The 19,931-nt window shown below is 41.1% G+C and overlaps 1 protein-coding gene across 1 annotated transcript in view; it reads right to left on the bottom strand.

Moving 5' to 3' along the window:
- The window catches only part of LOC119660343 (neprilysin-2), a 154,434-nt gene extending 134,926 nt beyond the window's left edge, over positions 1-19,508 (bottom strand). The window contains exon 1 of the mRNA XM_038068832.1: positions 18,862-19,508. Within this exon, the coding sequence (XP_037924760.1) occupies positions 18,862-18,878 (17 nt within the window). The 5' untranslated portion in view covers positions 18,879-19,508. The remainder of the gene's footprint in view (positions 1-18,861) is intronic.
- Between the last annotated feature and the right edge of the window lie 423 nt (positions 19,509-19,931).

Here is a 19,931-nt window from a genome sequence, read left to right on the forward strand (position 1 = left end):
GGACAAAACTTTACAGTATCCGCTCTTGAACGACAACACTATCGCTCCGCTATGACCTCAACTAACTGAGTGGCACGCATTTTAAAAAAGGAAGTTATGCTGCCGCACCCTGTATTACTGCAAAACTTGATGAATCTAGGATAAAGATATCGATGTGGAGGGTACTTTGAGGCCCAGACACCTAGTAGCAGTTTCGTGATTTTTCGATTGAGTAGTTTTTGAGAATGGACGCGTGGAGGAAATTATCGCTTTCCAATCCCCGCCTCCCCCCCCCCCCCTTTTAACAAAATGTGAAAAATGAGACTTTGGAAAGTACTAATAGAGACTTTCCAGTTGATACCCCATATGACTATATTCGGTGAAAAAAAATACATCCTCCTTTTACATGTATCGGGACCCCCCTTAAATTCAACATAGAACAATGTTCACTGTGGAAAGGGACTCACAGTTCCCAAATTTTATATCAATAAGAGTAGGAGTAGGAGAGTTTTGTTTCTCACACGCTGACTTCATAATAGACTTTCGAAATTGGTCGAAATGCGTTTTTTATATAATTAAAAGGGTACCAAATCGCCTTCAAGTTTATTTCAAAATAGTGACTTTATTCACTTGCATAAAATATAATATAATATATTGAATCTGGAAAATTCGATGAAAATATTATTTTATTTACAAAGTTACACATGATTAACAAAATGGAAGTTTACTATATTCAATTTAATCAAAGGGAAGCAATGACCTAACCACATCACTTCTGGTTAGGGGTAACCACGAAAAGCTACTTCTCCCAATCTCTGAAATGGGAAAAAACAAAACCTTTCACTTATAATGTATCGAGCTTCCGGTCATATGTACAATACCGTTTTCTAAGTTGATGCAACCCTGCCCAAGGTGCCACCGAGAAGATCCTTTTTACTGATGTCCTTCGAGTATGATATCGCAACCTTCACATGTTATCTCAGTGCTCTCGAAAGCCTTCCCAACGTTTCATTGTTCGTTGTCACAGCACAAGTTACCCAATCTCCTCCTTCGCCCGATTTCTGACTAATTTTATAGGAAAACAAACAACGTTTCAATGTTCATATGCAGAAAATTGTCTACTCCATTGAAAAGGTTTCACCATTCACAAAAATCATGATAAGACAGGGAAGGCAACTCCCCAGCGGTTAGTAGTAAAATGATCCTGTTGCTTTACATCTGGATACGACGTAGAAAATCCTTTCAATGGATTCTCGCGGGCGAAATTTACGCTTCTCAGTCAAATATCTTTGCGCGATATGAAGAAATACCCTCGGGAAAGACTATGGAAAAGTACTCGGCGGGTACTTTGAGGTTGTACGTAGAGGGAAAAGGACACGCTCGAGCGATATGCACGCGATAGTCATCGCTTATTGAGAAGTTTGTCTGTTTGTTTAAAGGCATTGGAAAACAAGGTGAAACGAGTGGCACGGATGATGGCTGGCATCCGCATCCAGGAGCAGGCAGCAAGCAAGAAAACAAAGTGATTGTGATGAACTTTGAAAAGTTGTCATGATTTCAAGGAGCGTTATGAGTGTTCCCCATATAAGAGTGTAATTTTAGCTGGTTTGGGGTTTTGTTAGCAATTTATACTTTTTATTGACTCTCGATCTATTTTGTCTCTGGTGTGTGTACGCGAAATAATCAGAGTTGGAAGTAAACATTTGGTTGAATTGATGAACTTGGGAAAATTTAAATTGGAGCTATCGAGGAGAATCACGTCCTAATAGCTCAGAGAGTTGTTTCGATGTTGGAAGCTGGCAGATAAACATTGAGTCCGTTCAGTTTATTGGGAATATTCTATTCAAAAGTCAGATTGGAATTTATGATTGCCAACTCAGTATTCCGTTTTTGGGTCTCAGTCTCCATAAGACTTGTTATAGCAAATTTTATTGATTGTACCAATTTACCGGAAGATATTCAGTCTTTCAGTTACTTAGGCATACTCATGGAACTCATTTGGATAATTGTTTTGTTGACTTGTATGAAAGAGAGATTTATCAGATCTAATTCAGCCGATAGAAGAGACTTACTAATAAAATTTCTAGCTGACATTGAACAAAAGGATAACGATCGCGTAAACCTAGGTGAACCTCAAAAAAGCATCGGCGAAATTAAGCAAGGTTAAGCCAGAGCTCATATTCACGCTCAAAATACTAAAGGCAAAATTTTGAAGACCAGGATCAATAATGAGGGGTAGGACTTCTTTGATATGAATAGTGGGGGGCGAGTTATGAGAACCTATTCCTATTTCCGTCTTAAAGGTTTTGTATAGAAATAAATCTCTATTAAAATAGGATTATAGTCTATCTGTCATACGCACTTTTCTCGAAAGCGGTTGAACTTAGTGAGACAGGATTTGGAGAAAATCTACAGGCCATGAAGTTTGAGACGGTACAAAGCAAGGCAAAATATAATTTTTTTTATCCAAATATCGTGCGAGTCGTGGTGATATCAAATGAAGGTTTTAATTAGTATCTTACCTCTTAGATTTGACATTAATTATGAAAAAGAAAGTTAGGAATTCAAAAATATGAACTTAAGGTGAGACAGGAAACTACGTTATCGAAAGATCTAAGAAAAATCATGATAATAAGACCTGTATTTATTTGAACAGAATTTGGAGAGAGAAGTATTTTGAGGACTAGATTTATATAGTCCTCAAAATACTTCTCTTTCCAATCTCAGTAACAGTATATTACAATATTTTTTAAATTTTCTGGAAAGCCCTTATATTTATCCTGGTACGTTATTACAATATTTTGCTGTGCACACCACAATATCAGACTTACTTCTGGAATGTTTAGTGGAAATTCTACTATTATTGAAGAAGGTTTTTATATACAGCGGCCCAAAAAAGTATTCGACATGTTATTGTGTTTGCAAATATCCTTTAGAATATCAAAAACTAAATGTAGCAATAAAAAAATGCTTGTCGATTTGTCACAAGCCATGGCTTACTTTCTTCTCTAAAACTTTGTAATTAAAGGTATAGCAAAGGAACAGTTATTATTTGTATATGCACAGATTAGCGAGCAAAAAAGTATTCGACATTGCTAAGTTGTTAGAATTTTGGAAACAAAAACACAAAGGGCCATTAGGTAGAATTACACATTTTGAAGGCAAGAAATCTTGAGTGTTTCTAAACGCATTAATCCTAGTTTGGTTTTGATTTTGAGCGAAATGGGTTGCAAAGGACAATAGTTGTCCGTAGAAGAAGAAGAAGACCAAAAAAAAATTACAGAGACTGCAGAGCGTTGGCTGGTAAGGGAAATTAAAAAGGGGCAAAGACGAATGCCACAAAATTGGTAAAAGCTACCAAGGAACATTTAGACATAGAGGTTACACACCAAACCATTACAAATTATCTATTTTCAAATAACTATGAAGCCAAATCAGCTCGAAAAAGGCCATATATATCCACAAAAACCGGAAGAAAAGGCTTCAATTTTCTCGGAAATACGGGAATACGGATTTTGGTTCGATTTTATTTTTGCAGACGAAGGCAAATACAACCTCGTTGGATGCGATGGAAAAGTGATTGTGCACAGAAAGCCAAACACTGAGTTGGAAGAACGGAATATGATTTCCACTGTGAAGCACGGCGGAGGTGGTTTGATGGTTTGGGGGTGTATGGTGGCGTCGGGGGTGGGAAATATAGTGTCATTTAAAGGGACTATGGACCACCTATACACTATATTAACATTTTAAAAGAATATTAACATTTTAAAAGAAAATTTACGTGCCAGTGCCATGAAACTCGGAGTCCAACGAAGCTATAAATTTTATCAGGATAACGACCCAAAGCACACAGCTCACAATATAAAGCTTTGGTTTCTTTACAATCGCCCAAATCTCATTAAAACCCCCAATTGAGCATGCATAGAGTAATTTGGAAAAAAGGCTAAGACACCGCGACTTCCCTCATGTTACCCAGATGAACGAGATCCTGAAGAAAGAGTGGCTGAAAATCAACGCAAAAAACAAAACTTTATTAAGATCGATTCACTGTCTGTCTGTCTGTCTGTCAAACGCACTTTTCTCTAAACCGATCCGAATGAAATTTGGTCGACAGGTGGGAACTATGAAATCCCACGCATAAATTTTGGCTTGAAATTGATCATCTGGATCTGATAAAAATCTGCTGCCACTATATGGTGCCTGGGCTCCGAAATACCTTTCACACCGATATCTGTTCAAATAAAGTTAATAATAGTATGTTACTATAACTTTTAGTAATTGGCTGCAAACCCCCCTTAAGTTCGTCCTAGCACTTCCAAATTTTACAGTGATGTAGGCTATAATATAGAGCGTGAGTTTGGTGGAAATCGCACTATTACTAATACGTCAAAATTGTTGCTTCTTTGCAAATTCAAGACTATGAATGTCAATATCATTCGAAAGTGGATATTCTCACAAAATATATGCGTGTATTACGTGTTACGTACTAAGAAATACACGAAACCTTTCGTACCTGAAGCGTTCAGCTTCCAGTTTCCCAACTTGTTGTTAATTTACTTTGTTTTTGTAATTCAGGAAAGTGTTTTAATAAAAACTGAAGTATTTCATGTTTCAACATATCAAACATTATTTCTTTGTTGAATTTAAGTTTTTAATATTTTGTAGGATATTTACAACAATGGCCACATATCGAACACTTTTTTGGGCCGCTGTACGTGGTGCGCCAAGCTCCGGATTTGGTGATAGGCAAATCGAGAAATAATGTAATCTCTTCTGTTAATGAAAACAGATCTAGAAGGCCACCGAACATTTACATGGAGATTTGAATGAAACCCCTAACTCAACTGAGCATGAACGATCAATACCGGTTCATACAACCTGTTAATAAATTACCTGCTGGTATGATATACCTGCGGCGGAGCGAGGTGCCCGTGGCATACCTAGTATGTCGGCAATAAATTGTATTTCTGCGACCTAACCTTATCTCTCGCCTTAAAAATACTTCCAAGAAAACATTACATACAATGAATTCTGAATTGACGTGATTTTGGATAGAAGCAATTTTTAAGTGATATAAACTATTGCATCAAATCACTACCGATAACAGCTACGACGACGGGGCCCATGCATGGTTGTTAGGAGCCAACAGAGCCTATTTCAGCTTACAAAGACTGTTTCCCTCGAAACGCCTCACCATAGAATCAAAGCTCTTACTGTACAAGACAGTAATCTTGCCATTCCTCATGTATTCCCCGGAGACCTGGGTCCTTAGCAAGAAAATTTGCGAACTCTTGGCCACTTTTGAGAAAAGAATTTTTGGTCCCCGACATGAGGATGGGCGATTCCGTAGTTTATATAACAACATGATACCACGACCGTCTGGTTGTGGATAAAATCCGGCTCAATAGGTTGCGGTGGTCGGGTCATTTAATCAATACGGGTGAGGATGATCTAGCCCGGAAGGTCTATAAGGGCAATATCTATGCTCGCAAAAGAAGACTTGGAAGACCCTGACTGATGGAGCGATGGCATCGACCAGGACCAAAGACAAATATGGTATATGAATCTGCATCTTACACCGTTATTGTTGCAATCCCAAGTATTCCATTTGCCCATCATTTGTGTAGAAACCCACTTCGGTACTCAGAAGTGTCTTGTCACCCGTTCATAAAAAAAATCTGCTTCTGCCTCAAAAGTCCCGGTTAGTGCATGGCGTTGAACTAATGTCACGCTAGACCGACATCTCAAATATCGTGAGTGATACCGGATCTATTGAATTTTGACACAAGTCTGGGCCCTCACTCCGCAGCTGAGAAATACAAGCACATTCGAAAAAAAATTTGATTTTTTCTTTAGCTGAAACGGAAACCGCTCGCAAATTGTTGACTACTTTTTTTTTTGAGAATATAACAATTCTCTCCGAAACACCTTTCCGAAAAGCAGAAAGTTAATACTGGTTACAAAAAGATCTATGGTAAACAACCAAGAATATAGGTATACTGCAGTAGCAAGAATGTGCACCTCCATTCTGATATACGCAGTTCCGCATAAGTAGACTCAACAAAACATAGCTTGCTCAATTTTTCACAAAAAAAGTATGACCAACAAAAATATATAAACCGTCAAGAATCAATATTTCTTCTGTACAAACCTGAGTACGTTTGCACCTAATTTGTTAACACCATAAGCTCTTCACGAAATAACTCTCTAATTAAGAACATCTGTCCATATGATTTATACTAATCACCATTATCAGATACACTAAGAAGATTATTTTAACTTTTTCCCGTACAACCCGTCAAATTGGTATCCCGTCGAATTATTAATATATGTATATGTACATGGGATTGGTTTGAATCAAAACAAGCGATACTCATAGTCATAGTGCTGCTGGCATTATTGAGAGCCTAAGGCTTAAGCGCGCAGCAGGCCATCTTTAAATGGTATTCATTTGGGGATCAAGAGTAGAAACAATCCAGCGTAAAAAACGCAAGGTACAAAAATCACCGAAACCAATAGGGTAAGACATGCATATAGTATTAATTTACATTGAAATTAACCTGAACGCTAGAATGTATTCCAGTTGAATGGATTTAATTTTTTGCTTGGATGTATGATGACTGAGATCTAAAAATAGGAAATTAATTAAGCCATACTACATAGTATGGACAGGATGCCCCAGACTATCAATTAATTTACCTTAGTGAGTGATGCACACATCATCACATTTGTGATAAAAGTGAATCATTTATATTTAAATCTGAGTAGAGATAGATTGAATAGTGTGCACTGTAAGCATAGTATCCTTTCCTGGAACAATGCTTCTCCTCACAATTACTTCAACCTAAGTAATAAACTTATATGAGTAGAACAAAGTTACTTTAGTTAAAGTGTTATCTTGAAGTTCTTCTCTTCAAGAACCGTCTTCCAAATCAAATTCTCCTTTATGGAATTTTGTGAGTTCAGAAAATCTCTTTGAAGTGAATGCTTAATTGCAAGCAATTTCTCCCTGGACGATCTTTATTTTTCATTGAATTTCACAGTACTATCACAATATTGTCACGTTTTCAGCAGGCTGCAATGCAGTATGTCCTAACTGAAACTTTTCCACCAAAACGATTCTCTTTGGGATTTTGACTCGACATGTCTTGAGGAGAATATCTGACAGAATATTAAAAGCTGTACGGGTTTTATATATGGTTTTTACGATTGAAACAATTACCTGCTAGAACCAGTTAGTCATCTGGCGAAGAGTAACAAATATCCTTTTAAAAAATTAATTTCGAATCCTGGGAGAACTTTTCGTTTCAACCCAACCCCCCAGAAACAAAAGCTGAAAATCTAGTGAACAGTTGCTGTACCGCATCCTCTTCGTAAAATTGAAAGGAGGCAAACAAACAGTGGACAGTTCTAATTAGAAAGAAACCCTAAGATGCATCAAGGACAAACAGATATCCATTCATACAGCTAGCAGGGATCCCTCGGATGACCCTCATTAGGAGGCTCGAACAATAATACTATTCTTAATATAGTACTGTTGAACACATCCATCTTCTTAAAAGTGGTGATTAGACGGTGTTATCAAAATAGGAACCGTTGATTTGCTGTCATCTGTCTGCTCTATGTTTAGTTCGTCTTAGATCTGATGGGCAGTTGCATATAAAATGTAGAGCTTCTCCTCCTCATATCGGCTACATATCGCCGATATCACCACCCCAATTTTTTCAGTGAGGTAGTTTAAGCAGGATTAAAAGCCCTACTAGGGATTTTTAAAATGTTAGAAGGGTTTGACAAAGCATATCCAGGAGAAGGATGAAATACCGCGGAAATGATATAAAATGCATCAAAGGTGTCTACTTGGTGAGTACGTGCGCAAGTAGTGTTTTTGCCACAGTGAATGCAACATAGAAACTAAAACGGATTGTATTCAAACTCTATCGAAGGAGAAGTTACGCGACACTTGTTAAAATAGGCTAAAGAGGAAGTCAGGAAGTCGTTTAACCTGCGAATCTTTGAAAACTGGTGTTGTGTTTATTCTGCTCCCGATACTCAAAGAAATAAGTCGGGAAAAAGGAAGCTCGGCGCTTCAGGTATGAAAGGTTTTGTTTGCTTCTTCTGTGACTATATTTGAGTGCAAAACTATCCCATTTGTACGTAGGCCATTATGTATATGCATTTAGCATATCAGATTACTCACTTTAATGTGATATCGATATTTAGTAGCACTAAATTTACATGGTAAAGTCAATTTTGAACTACTGTAACTTTGTTAGTAATAGTATGATTTTGATCATACTTCATATTATATTCTATACTATTATCAATTTTTATAACTCCAGGATAAACCTAAGGGAGGTTTTTACTCAATTTCCTCAAAAATATGGTAAAATACTATTATTAACTTAATTTAAGCAGATATCGATATGGAGAGTATTTTAAGGGCTGGACACCATATAGAAGTTACTTCATAATTTTTTTCAGGTTTTTTGGTTGAGTAGTTTCTGAGAATGGGCCCGTTAAAGAAATCATCACCCCCCCCCCCCCTCCCTTCCTCTCACACTCGGCCTTTCTAACAAATGTCAAAACTAAGACCGGTTTCGAAAAGTACTAATCGAGACCTTTCATTGGATACCCAACATGACTATATTCGGTGAAAAAAATGTTACACCCCCTTTTGCATGTATGGGGACCCGCTCCCCCCCTCTTATTCTCAACGTAGAAGGATATCACTCACTGCATGTCTGGGCGTTCACAGTTCCCACCTTCTCACCAAATTACGTGTCAATCGGCGTAGCCGTTTCTAACAGGCAGACAGACAGATGGACAGACAGACAGACATTACACTTTGATCTTAGCCATAAGGCCGAGAATCTCCTACCCGTCGGCGACAGTTCGCACGAGCTGAAACTGTCGCGGAATGGCAAGAGAAGTGGGACGAGTCAGAAAAAGGCCGTTGGACTCACAAAATCATATGGGATATCCGGAAATGGATCGAGCGACCGCACGGCGAAGTAAAGAATGAACGCGAGAGGAACACGAATATTAACATGAACGCAGAATAAATTCTGATCCAGCCCCGCGACGTAATACCAAATGGGAGTCCCGCGGGGAGAGTGGAAGGAGAAGGAGGTGGTTCTGGTGGGTAAGAGTCCCACATAACCATGTGGCAGGAGCCTGCGGTAGCTTTTGAAACTTTCCACCTTCCATCGGAAAAAAAAGAGAGACGGACATTGAACCGATTTGAATAACCTTAAAAACAAGGGAAGAACAATGATAGGAAAAAAACCGGAGCTTACGTCTTTCTGTTTTTTATGTAAAAATATTTGAATTCAGAACTGTTCCATTTGTACGCAGCTCGTAATGCATATTTGAGTACATATCGGTATGCAGGATATTTCAAAGCCGAGAGACCATAAATGGGCTGCTTCGTTTTTTTTCAGATTCTTTGCTTTGGTAATTTTTAAGAATAGGTCCGTGCTCTCTAGCCCCGCACTCTCCAATTTACAACTAATCTGAAAACTTCGGCTTTGAAAAGTACTAATTGAGCCCTTTCATTTCATGTATGGCCGCCAAGGACATAGTCGTTGCGGAAGAAAAAACGGAGGCGTTCCTCAACACCAAGCGCTACAAGTGAAATTACGTTTGCTTTACAATTGGGAGCCATATCATCACTTCCAAGTAGGGCATCAAATACTTGGGAGTAATGATAGATGCAAAGCTCAATTTTAAGCAGCACGTAGAATATACTTGGGAAAAAGCATTCACAACCATGGCTCTAGCATGATTGTGGCGCGGCAGGATTCGCAGCATTCGAAATTTATTTCGAATGTTGCGAATGCGAACGAATAGATGGCGCGGATCTATCCACTTTGCGGAGCTCGCCACGGGAGTGGAGGACCGGCGAGAAAAGTGTGCCATGAGTTAGGGGCAGAAAAGAAACACATGAAGCGAGACTCTCTTCTGCCTCTAACGAGCATACAGTCACACAAATTATTTAATAAAGTCACACAAATTATTTAATAAAGTCTAATGGTTAAATATATCGAGTATTGATTGTAAAAACCCAGTCTATGTTCCGGTGTACCTAAAAGTGTGGTTTACAAAGAAATTAATATTAAAGTTAAATGATCATGCAGCATTCGGCAACCCAAGAATATTACCGATTGGCATTTTACTAGATAAAATGACGAACATATATAACGACAAGTTCATCGCTTATCTATTGCAGAGATCTATCAGTGGCAACAGGGATGGTTTCACTCAAAAAAGAGGTTGTTAGCCACACGAAGAAGAAAAGGGAAGCTTACAGGTGAAATTCTATCAACCGAAAATTTTGTGCGACCAACTCAATAATTGGAACAATCCAGGATAAACTACGAAAAGCGAAAGAGGTCATGAAGGCGGACCGCGGACCGCCAGCAAAAGCAGAAAGGAGAATTAAATAAAGTAAGCTAACTCTCTCCCTCCTAATGGTAGGCCTTAAAGCTAGGAGGGGAGTCGGGATTAATTTTAGTAGGTAAAGATTCCCCGACCCCGTCGAGGCCAGTGTCTTTTAAAAATAATCGGCCGACACTAGATGAAAGTCGAAGTAGCCTCCTGGCTAAGGGGTTAGGGTGGGAAGCTAACACTCCTTTATATTTGGTCAAATGGAATGAGAGCTATTCTTATACTGTCGCAATTTCTGGTCTCTATGGATGTTTACATTTTTCGTATACCAAGATTCGCCCGTGATCATTTATAGTATCCTGGACTCAGCTCTCTACATCAATTGAACATCAGATATGTACGCTGAATCCCAGAGTTGAATTCCGTATATTCGAATCATGACGGGTTCTAGGATCATGACGATAATATATGTATTTTGATTTTGGATTTATTTACAGTGTTTTTATCTCGATAAATTTCCTATACGTTAGTCACCAGATGCATATTAAAATACTTTCCCTCATTCTGTTGAGGGGTCGCTAAATCATTGACTGAGACCGTAGCATTTTGGTGCTCCAGGGTGAAAGTGACGCGAGAAAACATGGTTTGGCTCAACCAATTCCTCCTATCCAACCACCAGTTTTCGATATGCCTATTCCTTCTTATATTTTGGAATCATTGTAGCATCTGAAATCTTCCAAGCCTTTGGACGAGATGGAGAACTCCATTGAATATGTAGGTCATTTGGGTGATTGCGATCATCGGAAATCCCTTCAAAATTTTTCCCATTATGAGGTCGTGCTCTGAAGCTTTCTTTGGATGCACTTGTTTTTTAAAGAGCCGATCAACTTATTTGTTTCAAAATGAGAAGCTTTTCTTCGCGTAACTATATATATTTTTGGAAGTCTTATCTTCATCTGCAGTAAATGGGGCAGAAATTCCGTCGCCGGGTATTTTGCCACCGGAATGCTGCCCTATGTTCGGAATCCCTTCTTGCCCAGTTACCATCATCTAATTTTAGTGGGACTTGAGTAGCTCCCTTCATACTTTTACTAGCTTTTCACAGAGTAAAATAACTTGATGTAGCAGGCAATAAACCTCGTAGTAGCTTTGTAATCCTTCTTTTACTGGGACTGTGTCTGCAGTCTTCTATGTACTATTTTTTGGATGGACAGTAGGTCATTTTGATATAAATTATCTGTTCAGTGAAAATGCTAAATTGATGCGATCACCGCCAGCAAACCCTAATAAAAAACCATTGCCACAACAATCGAATAGTAGCTGAAGCTGAGGTTAATGCATTTCTGAAGCTGAGGTTAATGCGTTTACACGGCTGAGGGCGATGATCCAGAATTTAATGGAGTGCATTAATTAGTGAAATAAGCTACAACACACGATTAAGAGTCAGGTGATTTCTAGTAGGTCAACTTACTTCGAAGCTAGAAAGGACGCGAAAGCACATACATAAGGAAGGAAAAGTGCGAACAACCAGCAGAAAGTAATAGTTGCAGTCGCAACATCAACTTCTCTAAAGACACTTATTTCCAAGAAGCACTTTGCAAAGAGATTAACAGCGTGGCAAAATATTTTTAAGGTGGTAAGAACAGTCCAGAAATGCGTAACAGGCGACAATCCTAATGAAGAGGTGCGACCTCTCCAACGAATGGCAAAGCGGAAAAAACCGGAACCGGAACGGAAACTGACAAATCCTAAAAGGTCAACAGACGAAAATTTATCCATCACCCGGAAAAAGATACTAACCCCCTCGAACAATCCATACATAAGAAGTGGTTGCAGAAGAGAACTAGATTGGACCCGCTCAAAGACCAGCGAGCTTATGTAGGCGGATATCTTGCGTAAAGTCAAAGCAGAGATCTCTCTGATTAAACTGGGTAGAAATGTCTGGATGCCTAGAAAGGCTGTTAGCGGAGCTTAAAGTGGTTGAAAGTACGAAAGAAAATCGGAGCGCCACTGGTTATGCAGTGGCGGTCAAAATGAGCAACAATTCAGTTCAAAATCACCATGAAATACGAGATCCTTGAAACTTTGCAGTCTCAGTTATTAGGTTCGGGGATCTGGGTGCCAGAAAAATCGCTGAAAAATGGAGGAACCTTGTGAGCACAGCTACTGCGTTTCGACCTTGAAAAGCACACAGTAACAGACAGAGAGCGTCGACAATTCTTCCTAATGAAGCAGCGGAAAGGGCGATTTCAAAGTATTAAATACCCATTGATCAGAAAGACGTTCATAAATCGAAGTCACTGTCGGGCGGCCAAGACCTTCTCTCCAAGAGTGTGTTCGGAAGCAATGTTGAATTAGCTAACGTATTTGAATAATACGAAAATTTGCATAGCCAAGTATGGATAGCACGCAAAAACACTAAAATAGCAATATGAAGCTGCGGAAATTGAGCTGTAGAAGATGCAGGAAAACACCCAGAGGACAGATTCACGCGTGCCAAGATAGCGGGTATTCATATATAAAGCTGCTACATAGCACCGAGCTCAATTTGGAGAAATTCACATCGCTGCAAAGAAATTCACTGATAGTCTAAACAGCACGGGATGTTTGCCAAAGCCTTTACCGCATGTATTAAAGAAGAATTCAGTCAAAGGGAAGTATAGGTTCTAGGACGAGAAACGAATTGTTACCCGCGATGGAACATAAAACTGGTCTGCTGAATCAACACCAGTAGCTCTACTACCAAGCTTTCTTCACCTCTACGAGGTGATCATTGGGAGATCTTTCTTAATAAAAAATTGCAGACGGAAAAGGATTACATCACTTGGTCATACAGATTGAGGACATGGGGACAAGGAAAAACAATGTTACGGAGCCACGAAATGTACCTCAGAGTTGACGCATTTTACAGCAACGGACCCGGTCACAAAAATGGACAAACGATTTGCGCATCTTGTCATAGAATATGCGCTCGCTGTACAGAAAAAGGCCTGCCAGGCAGGTCCTAATGTAGGGCTGATGTCACAAGATAAAATGCACTGGACAGGGTCCGATTTCCTGGAGAAAAGCCACTACACCATATATTACACTGGTCATCAAATAAACCTAGTCAGCCAAAAAATGAAATTTGTTATCGGCGTTGAAAACAAAAGCAAATATGCACTTTGTGCTCGCGAGGTAAATTTCGAAATATAAACTTGATTAACGTTCGCGCCCTTGCAGAGGAGACTGCATGGTCGAAGAAGAATTCCTTCTACGGGGTTCCATGATAAATGTAAACTGGCAATGGAACGGAAGAAGATCCATTCAACGTCACCCTACAACCTCAAAGAATACGAACACGCGCATGGACCTTTCAGGAAATCGGTCGAGTAGACCACCGAGTACCACTCCAGATGGGCAAGTTTTACCAACAAGTCAGAAGGACGAAGCCTTATACGCCTCGATGATCATCCTGCCAAAACAAAGAGGGAAATCTGACTTCCGACCGTATAGGCATATTGGAGAGATGGGTTGAGTACTTTGATGAGCTATTCAACAACCATAATATAGGCGCCTTGGAGGTCCCACTAACTGAACACGGCGGAGAAATACTGCCGCCACCAAACATGGAACAAACATCATCTTAATCAACGGCGCAACAACCGGTATCCGGTCTAGGCCTGATTTAATAAGGAACTGCAGACACCCCGGTTTTGCGCCGAAGTCCACCAATTCGATATCTCTAAAAGACGTCTGGCGTCCTGACCTACGCCATCGCTCCATCTCAAGCAGGGTCTCCCGGAGTCGGATTTTGTCCACAACCAGTGTCGTGGTATCGCTCATAAATTTCGTCGGTATGCAGGCTACGGAATCGTCCATCCTCCTCATGTAGGGGGCCAAAAGTGCTTCGGAGGATTCTCGTCTCGAACGCAGCCAAGAGCTCGCAGTTTTTTTTGCTAAGAACAAACAGTATAAGCAATTCATCGGCTTAAAAATTAAAAACCGCCCATCACGTTGCTGAGTGCCATCTATAAAATATTCTCTCCTATTTTGCTAGGTCGGACAGTCCCATACGGCATATCGGTAGCAGATCAAATTTTCTATCTGCTCTAATCGATGGAAAAACTGTTGGAATATGGCGATGAAAAAATTCGGTATCCAGACCAAATTGATAAGACTGGCTAGGCTAACGCTAAACAGTGCGCGAGGCTAAATAAAAACAGCAGGTTCACTCTCGAGACTATTCGCCACTAACAGCAAGAAATGCCACCAATAGCAAGGGGATGTCTTATAATGCATTCTTTTTAACCTGGAAAATGTGATACGGCTTGCTGATGTAAATTCGAGAGGCACCAGCTTCTTCAAGCCAACCCGAGGTGTACAAATTGCCTTCATTCTAGCACCACGAAATAATGCAATAATGTAGGGTATAATATAGAGCATTGTTCCACCATATGAGGATAGACTATTCCGTAGTCTATATAACGACGAAATTTATGAACGACACCACGACCTTCTGGTTTTGGATGAATCCGTCTCACTGGGTTACGGTGTAGGGGGTATAATGATCTAGCCCGGAAAGTCTATAAGGGCAAGAAGAAGACATGGCGGACCCTGGCTGACATGGAGCAATGGCGTAGGCCAGTATTCCAGACAGCTTTTAGTAACGTCGAATTGGTGGACTTTGAGGTAACACCAGGATGTCTGCAGTTAATAATAATAATCGTTGGCACAACAATCCATATTGGATCAGGGCCTTGAAGTGTGTTAGAGCACTTCATTCAAGACCGTAACGGTACACTACAGAACGCTGTAGGAGGCAATGTGGTCAGCATTACGCTCACCCGAGATTATTACCCTGATTTGACTCAGGTACTCATTCACAGCTGAGTCGACTGGTATCCGACGTCAAATCACGATACAAAACCCACTGTCGCCAGCGAGATTTGAACCGCGACCTTCCGTACGACAGCCTTGTGCTCTAACCACTCAGCTCACTGTCTGCAGTTCCCTAGGTTTAACTTAGAAAAAAAAACATTTCAAGGCCAGGTACTGCGTGCTACTGTACGCAATTTCAGTTTTGGCAACTGCGCTGGAATAATCTGCTTTCCAACTGACGGTGCTTGCCGAACAACTCCAGGAGAAACCACATACATATTAGCAGGAAGGCTAGGCATTGACACCCTAGCGAAGGCCGGCGCGTCTGTGGTCAAATGGAAGCAACAGTGGGAATGTACCCCAGAATGGGAAAAAAAATTAACATGGCTGAGAATTTGGAGCATGTTGTATTTCATGCTCTTAGGCTTACTACGTTTACTATAAAGGCACGGAGACAGCACTCCATGAGCTTACGGAAAAAATTGAAAAGGCGATCTCCAAAAAAGAATACGCCTTAGGCGCATTCATGGACATCGAAGGTGCTTTCAATTATGCCTCATTCGCGGCAATTTGTGATGCGACAAAACAGCATGGAATCGAACCGCTAGAGTGGAGAAAAATCCACATATCGGTCGGCCAGAAGTCTATTGAAGCAAGATGTCTCAGGGGCTGCCCACAGGGAGGGGTTCTCTCTCCACTGTTATGGCTCTTGTTAATGGATACCCTGCTGTGGCTCCTGGAAGACAAAAAAGTCTTTGCGCAAGCATTTGCGGACGACCTAGCCGTAATAATTACCGGCAAGTTTACGGACACAGTATGAGACCGCTTGAATGCAAGTCTGCATTAAATCCACAGCTGGTGCCTCCGCAATGGACTCACGGTGAACGCTAGGAAGACTGGACTAGTTATGTTCACTACGAACGTCAGCTGGGGCAACTATACGCTACCCAACTTAGCAGGGGCGGAAATTCAGCTGGCACAAACAGTCAAGTACTTAGGAGTACATTTCAACTCCAAGTAAACGTGGAAGCATCATATCCAGGAACAATATCAGAAATCCTGCAGATTGCTCTGGTGCTGTAGGAATGCGATAGGTAAGACCTGGGTTATTTTACCCAAACGGATATACTGGATGTATCCACAATAAAACCCATTTTGATGTATGCATGCATCGTCTGGTGGCCAAGACTGAACAGGAAGCTGCTAACGCAGATTCAGGGACTTGGTCCTCTAAATATTACTGGAGCAATGAGTACTACGCCGACTGCGGTACTTGAAGCTATCCTAAATTTACCCCCCATTCACTTGGAGGTGAAACGGAAAGCAGCCAACGACGCATATAGACTCGATACCATTGGGGCGTGGAAAGGCGACCAATCAAACGGCCATGCGTCTATCTGGAAATAACTTGAAAAACATCCGGTAGCCTTGATGCCGACCGATCATATGGTTGCCAGATTCGTCTTTGAAAGGACATACACTGTCGTAATCACCGAAAGAGAAGAATGGTCGACAAGTGGTCATGAGTCTTTTCAGATTACAGACCTAATAATCTTCACCGACGGGTCAGTCACGGAGGATGGATCGGGTGCAGGTGTGTTTTCGGAGAATCCGATTATAGAACTGGCCCGGCCCCTCGGAAAAATGATGACCATATTCCAGGCGGATATATATGCCATTTCATTGGCAGCAGAAGAATGTCCGCGACAAAAATGGAGGGGTCGCACCATTCGAATCTGCTCCGACAGTCGGGCGGCATTATCAGCACTAAATGGCAACAACATATCAAGCCAGTTGGTGTGGAGTTGTCATTAGGTGCTGCTGAAACTTGGCCGACTGAACGAAACATTCCTGATGTGGGTGCCGGGGCACTCTAACATCGCCAGTAATGAGGAGGCTGACAGACTGGCTCGCCTCGGGTCTGGATCCACATTGGTGGGGCCAGAACCAGCTCTTGGAATCCGACCATCTACTGTCAAGTCTACTCTGAAGGGTGAAATTGCAAGGATTCACGCAACCGAATGGAGAAATTTGGACTCTTGCCGGCAAGCGAAAATCCGTGTGAAGGAGCCTAGTGCCACTAGAGCGGCATTTTTGTTGTCCCTTAAGAAGTGGGACATGAAACCCCTAGGAGCGCTTTTGACGGGACACTGCCCCTTAAACTACCATATGGAAAAGAGTGGGGTAGTGGTTTCGGCTGTGTGCAGCCAATGCGAGCAGGAGGAGGAGACGGCCCTGCACTTTTTATGAAGCTGCCCGGGATCCTCAGATCTCAGACGAAGACACCTTGGCAAGGTTTTCTTCAATGAAGAATCTGCACACTTTCTGCCTCTGGAGAATGTTCTCAGGATCGCTAAAGCCTGCGAACACCGTAAACGGGAAGCCATTGAATAGGCAATTTACGGGGATAGTATAATGGGCTTAACAATTGCCTGAGTGCTCGGAGCTGCGGCTCCTGCCAGTAAACTAAACTAACTAACTAACTACTACGCCTCGAACAAGACTTAAGGCTGTCACAGAAAGCCGTTTATAAGATTCATGTTGGAGACAACACGTCAAAAAGGGTTTCCGCATAATTGACCTAATTAACCTAACCTAAGATAGAAAAAATTTAGAGGATGACAAGAAAGAGGGAAAACCACAATAAAATGCAATTAAGAACTGATTTTGTCTATCACAAAACCTTAAAAAAGTTAGGATATGATAGTCGAGATGATACAGAATATGTTGTGGATAAGGGTATAACAGAAAAAAGGCCCCGCTAAAAATATTGAGACTAGATGAGACATGTTAGTTAGTTTTCATATTCATGTGCAAAAACTATATAGTAAGGGTCTCCTCTACAAAGACAGAAAATCCAAAACGCTATAATAATTTTCCATGACAGGCTACAATTTCTCCTTCTTATAATCGCGATATATTTTTCATACTTTGAGGAAACTTCGACATATTTTCCCGCAGAAACATACTCACATGCATGAAATTTTAACAGTGAAAATTGCAATGTTTCATTGTGCACAATAAAGTTGCATTACGACTACCTTGAAGTAGCAAAAATGCAACTAAATTTCTTCAGCACATTTTTTTACAAAACTGCATATTTAAATAAAACTGCTCCCCCCAATGCATCTGAAACAACATTGAACTAATGCATTGTTTGCATCTCCCACACAACTCTTTGGTCTGGTTAAGCGTCGCCAGGGACGAGATTTAATCTCCTCGAGATTAGCGCGAGTCATTCAAATACAAAGCCTTCTTGGTGCGTCGCTGCACTTCAGGTGAGTGCAGAATTATCCATCGCACTCGATTGGCACACTATTTGCTACATATTAGACTATTCTTCCACCTATCGATTTCAAAAAAGAAGTGAAGAAAACGATAACAAACAAGTTTACAGGGAATTGAACTGAGGCGACTTTCGAGGTGGATAGTGGTTAGTTCAGTCCCATATGCAAAATAGTTATTACTTGCGCTAGGCACCGCACCACAGGTATCTCAAGACATGGGAAAGTATGCACTAAATCTACATCGGGTGCAGAGCACGCGGTTTGGTTTTACGTGTTTAGAGGTATAACGTAATGTTTGTAGGTGTTCCTCTATTTGGGTCCAAATCCAAAGAAGTAGTTGGGAACTTACTTTATGACTGTCTGCATTTTCTTCAAGTCCGACTGTCCTTATACAGGTAATGTAAATCCGCCCAAAATAACGCTCGGTGTGGAAGCGATTCACTTTTGCAATTTCTTTAAACTTCCCGGTAGTAGTAAAGAGTCAACGGATATATTTGGCTACAACTGAGGGGCAACCGGCCAGTCACGTATACGCAGTTCGTATTTATTACACTTTGGAAAGTTTTAATATATCCAAGATTTGAACTCTATAATTTAATATTCACAACAGCAAGCACTGGACAAATATCAACACTTTCGAATGTTCGGCAGATAACGTACAAAAGTTCACTACACAAATTCAATATCAAAGAAACTACAATAAATTCGCTGCAACGAACTTCAAAAGCTCCTTACGCGGAGGGTAGTTACGAGGTCGAATAGTTCGTAACCGTTTCCAGGATTCCGCTCAAATCGCGGAATACCCAATACAAATCTGACGACGACGGAGAATAACGATTTCTCCAGTGAAATGCACACAATCGAAATTTCTCTCGGAATTTCGACCCGCGTAAGAAAATCCGCTCAACGTGACCGGCACCGTTGAACTGAGGTCGCCTCCAATGCTCCCCAACGATTTTATATGCCGCACAACTTTTCCATCGAACATCAACAACAAACAGCAACACTGGCCAGCAATAAGATAGCCGTAGCCAGCCAACAGCTACAGCACAGCAAACCACAAATCAGATCAACTTCTAGCGTCTTTTCCTGCTTCTGTTTCTTAGCTCTGCTGGCACGACAAGGCTTGTGGCGCGAAGAACGCGTAACAGACCCAAAACGCTTCGCTTCCTAAAGAGGATGTTGGGCCCAACGGAAACACAGCAGAAAGGAAAGGAAGCGGATTCTCCCCGGCGACAGCAGCGCCGCTGCTCACCTCACTCTTATACTGGGAGCAACGATTGCTGTGGGGCGTATAAGACGGTGCTTTGTGCGTGGTAACGGCCGTGCTATCAAGCGCCAAGCGCGAAGGCGGTGTGTTTGTTGACTGGGCAGCGTAGTTGCGGAGCTGCTGTGGGCTATCGGCCTGACCTGTGACAT

The sequence above is a fragment of the Hermetia illucens genome, chromosome 6, assembly GCF_905115235.1.
Source record: "Hermetia illucens chromosome 6, iHerIll2.2.curated.20191125, whole genome shotgun sequence".
NCBI lineage: Eukaryota > Metazoa > Arthropoda > Insecta > Diptera > Stratiomyidae > Hermetia > Hermetia illucens.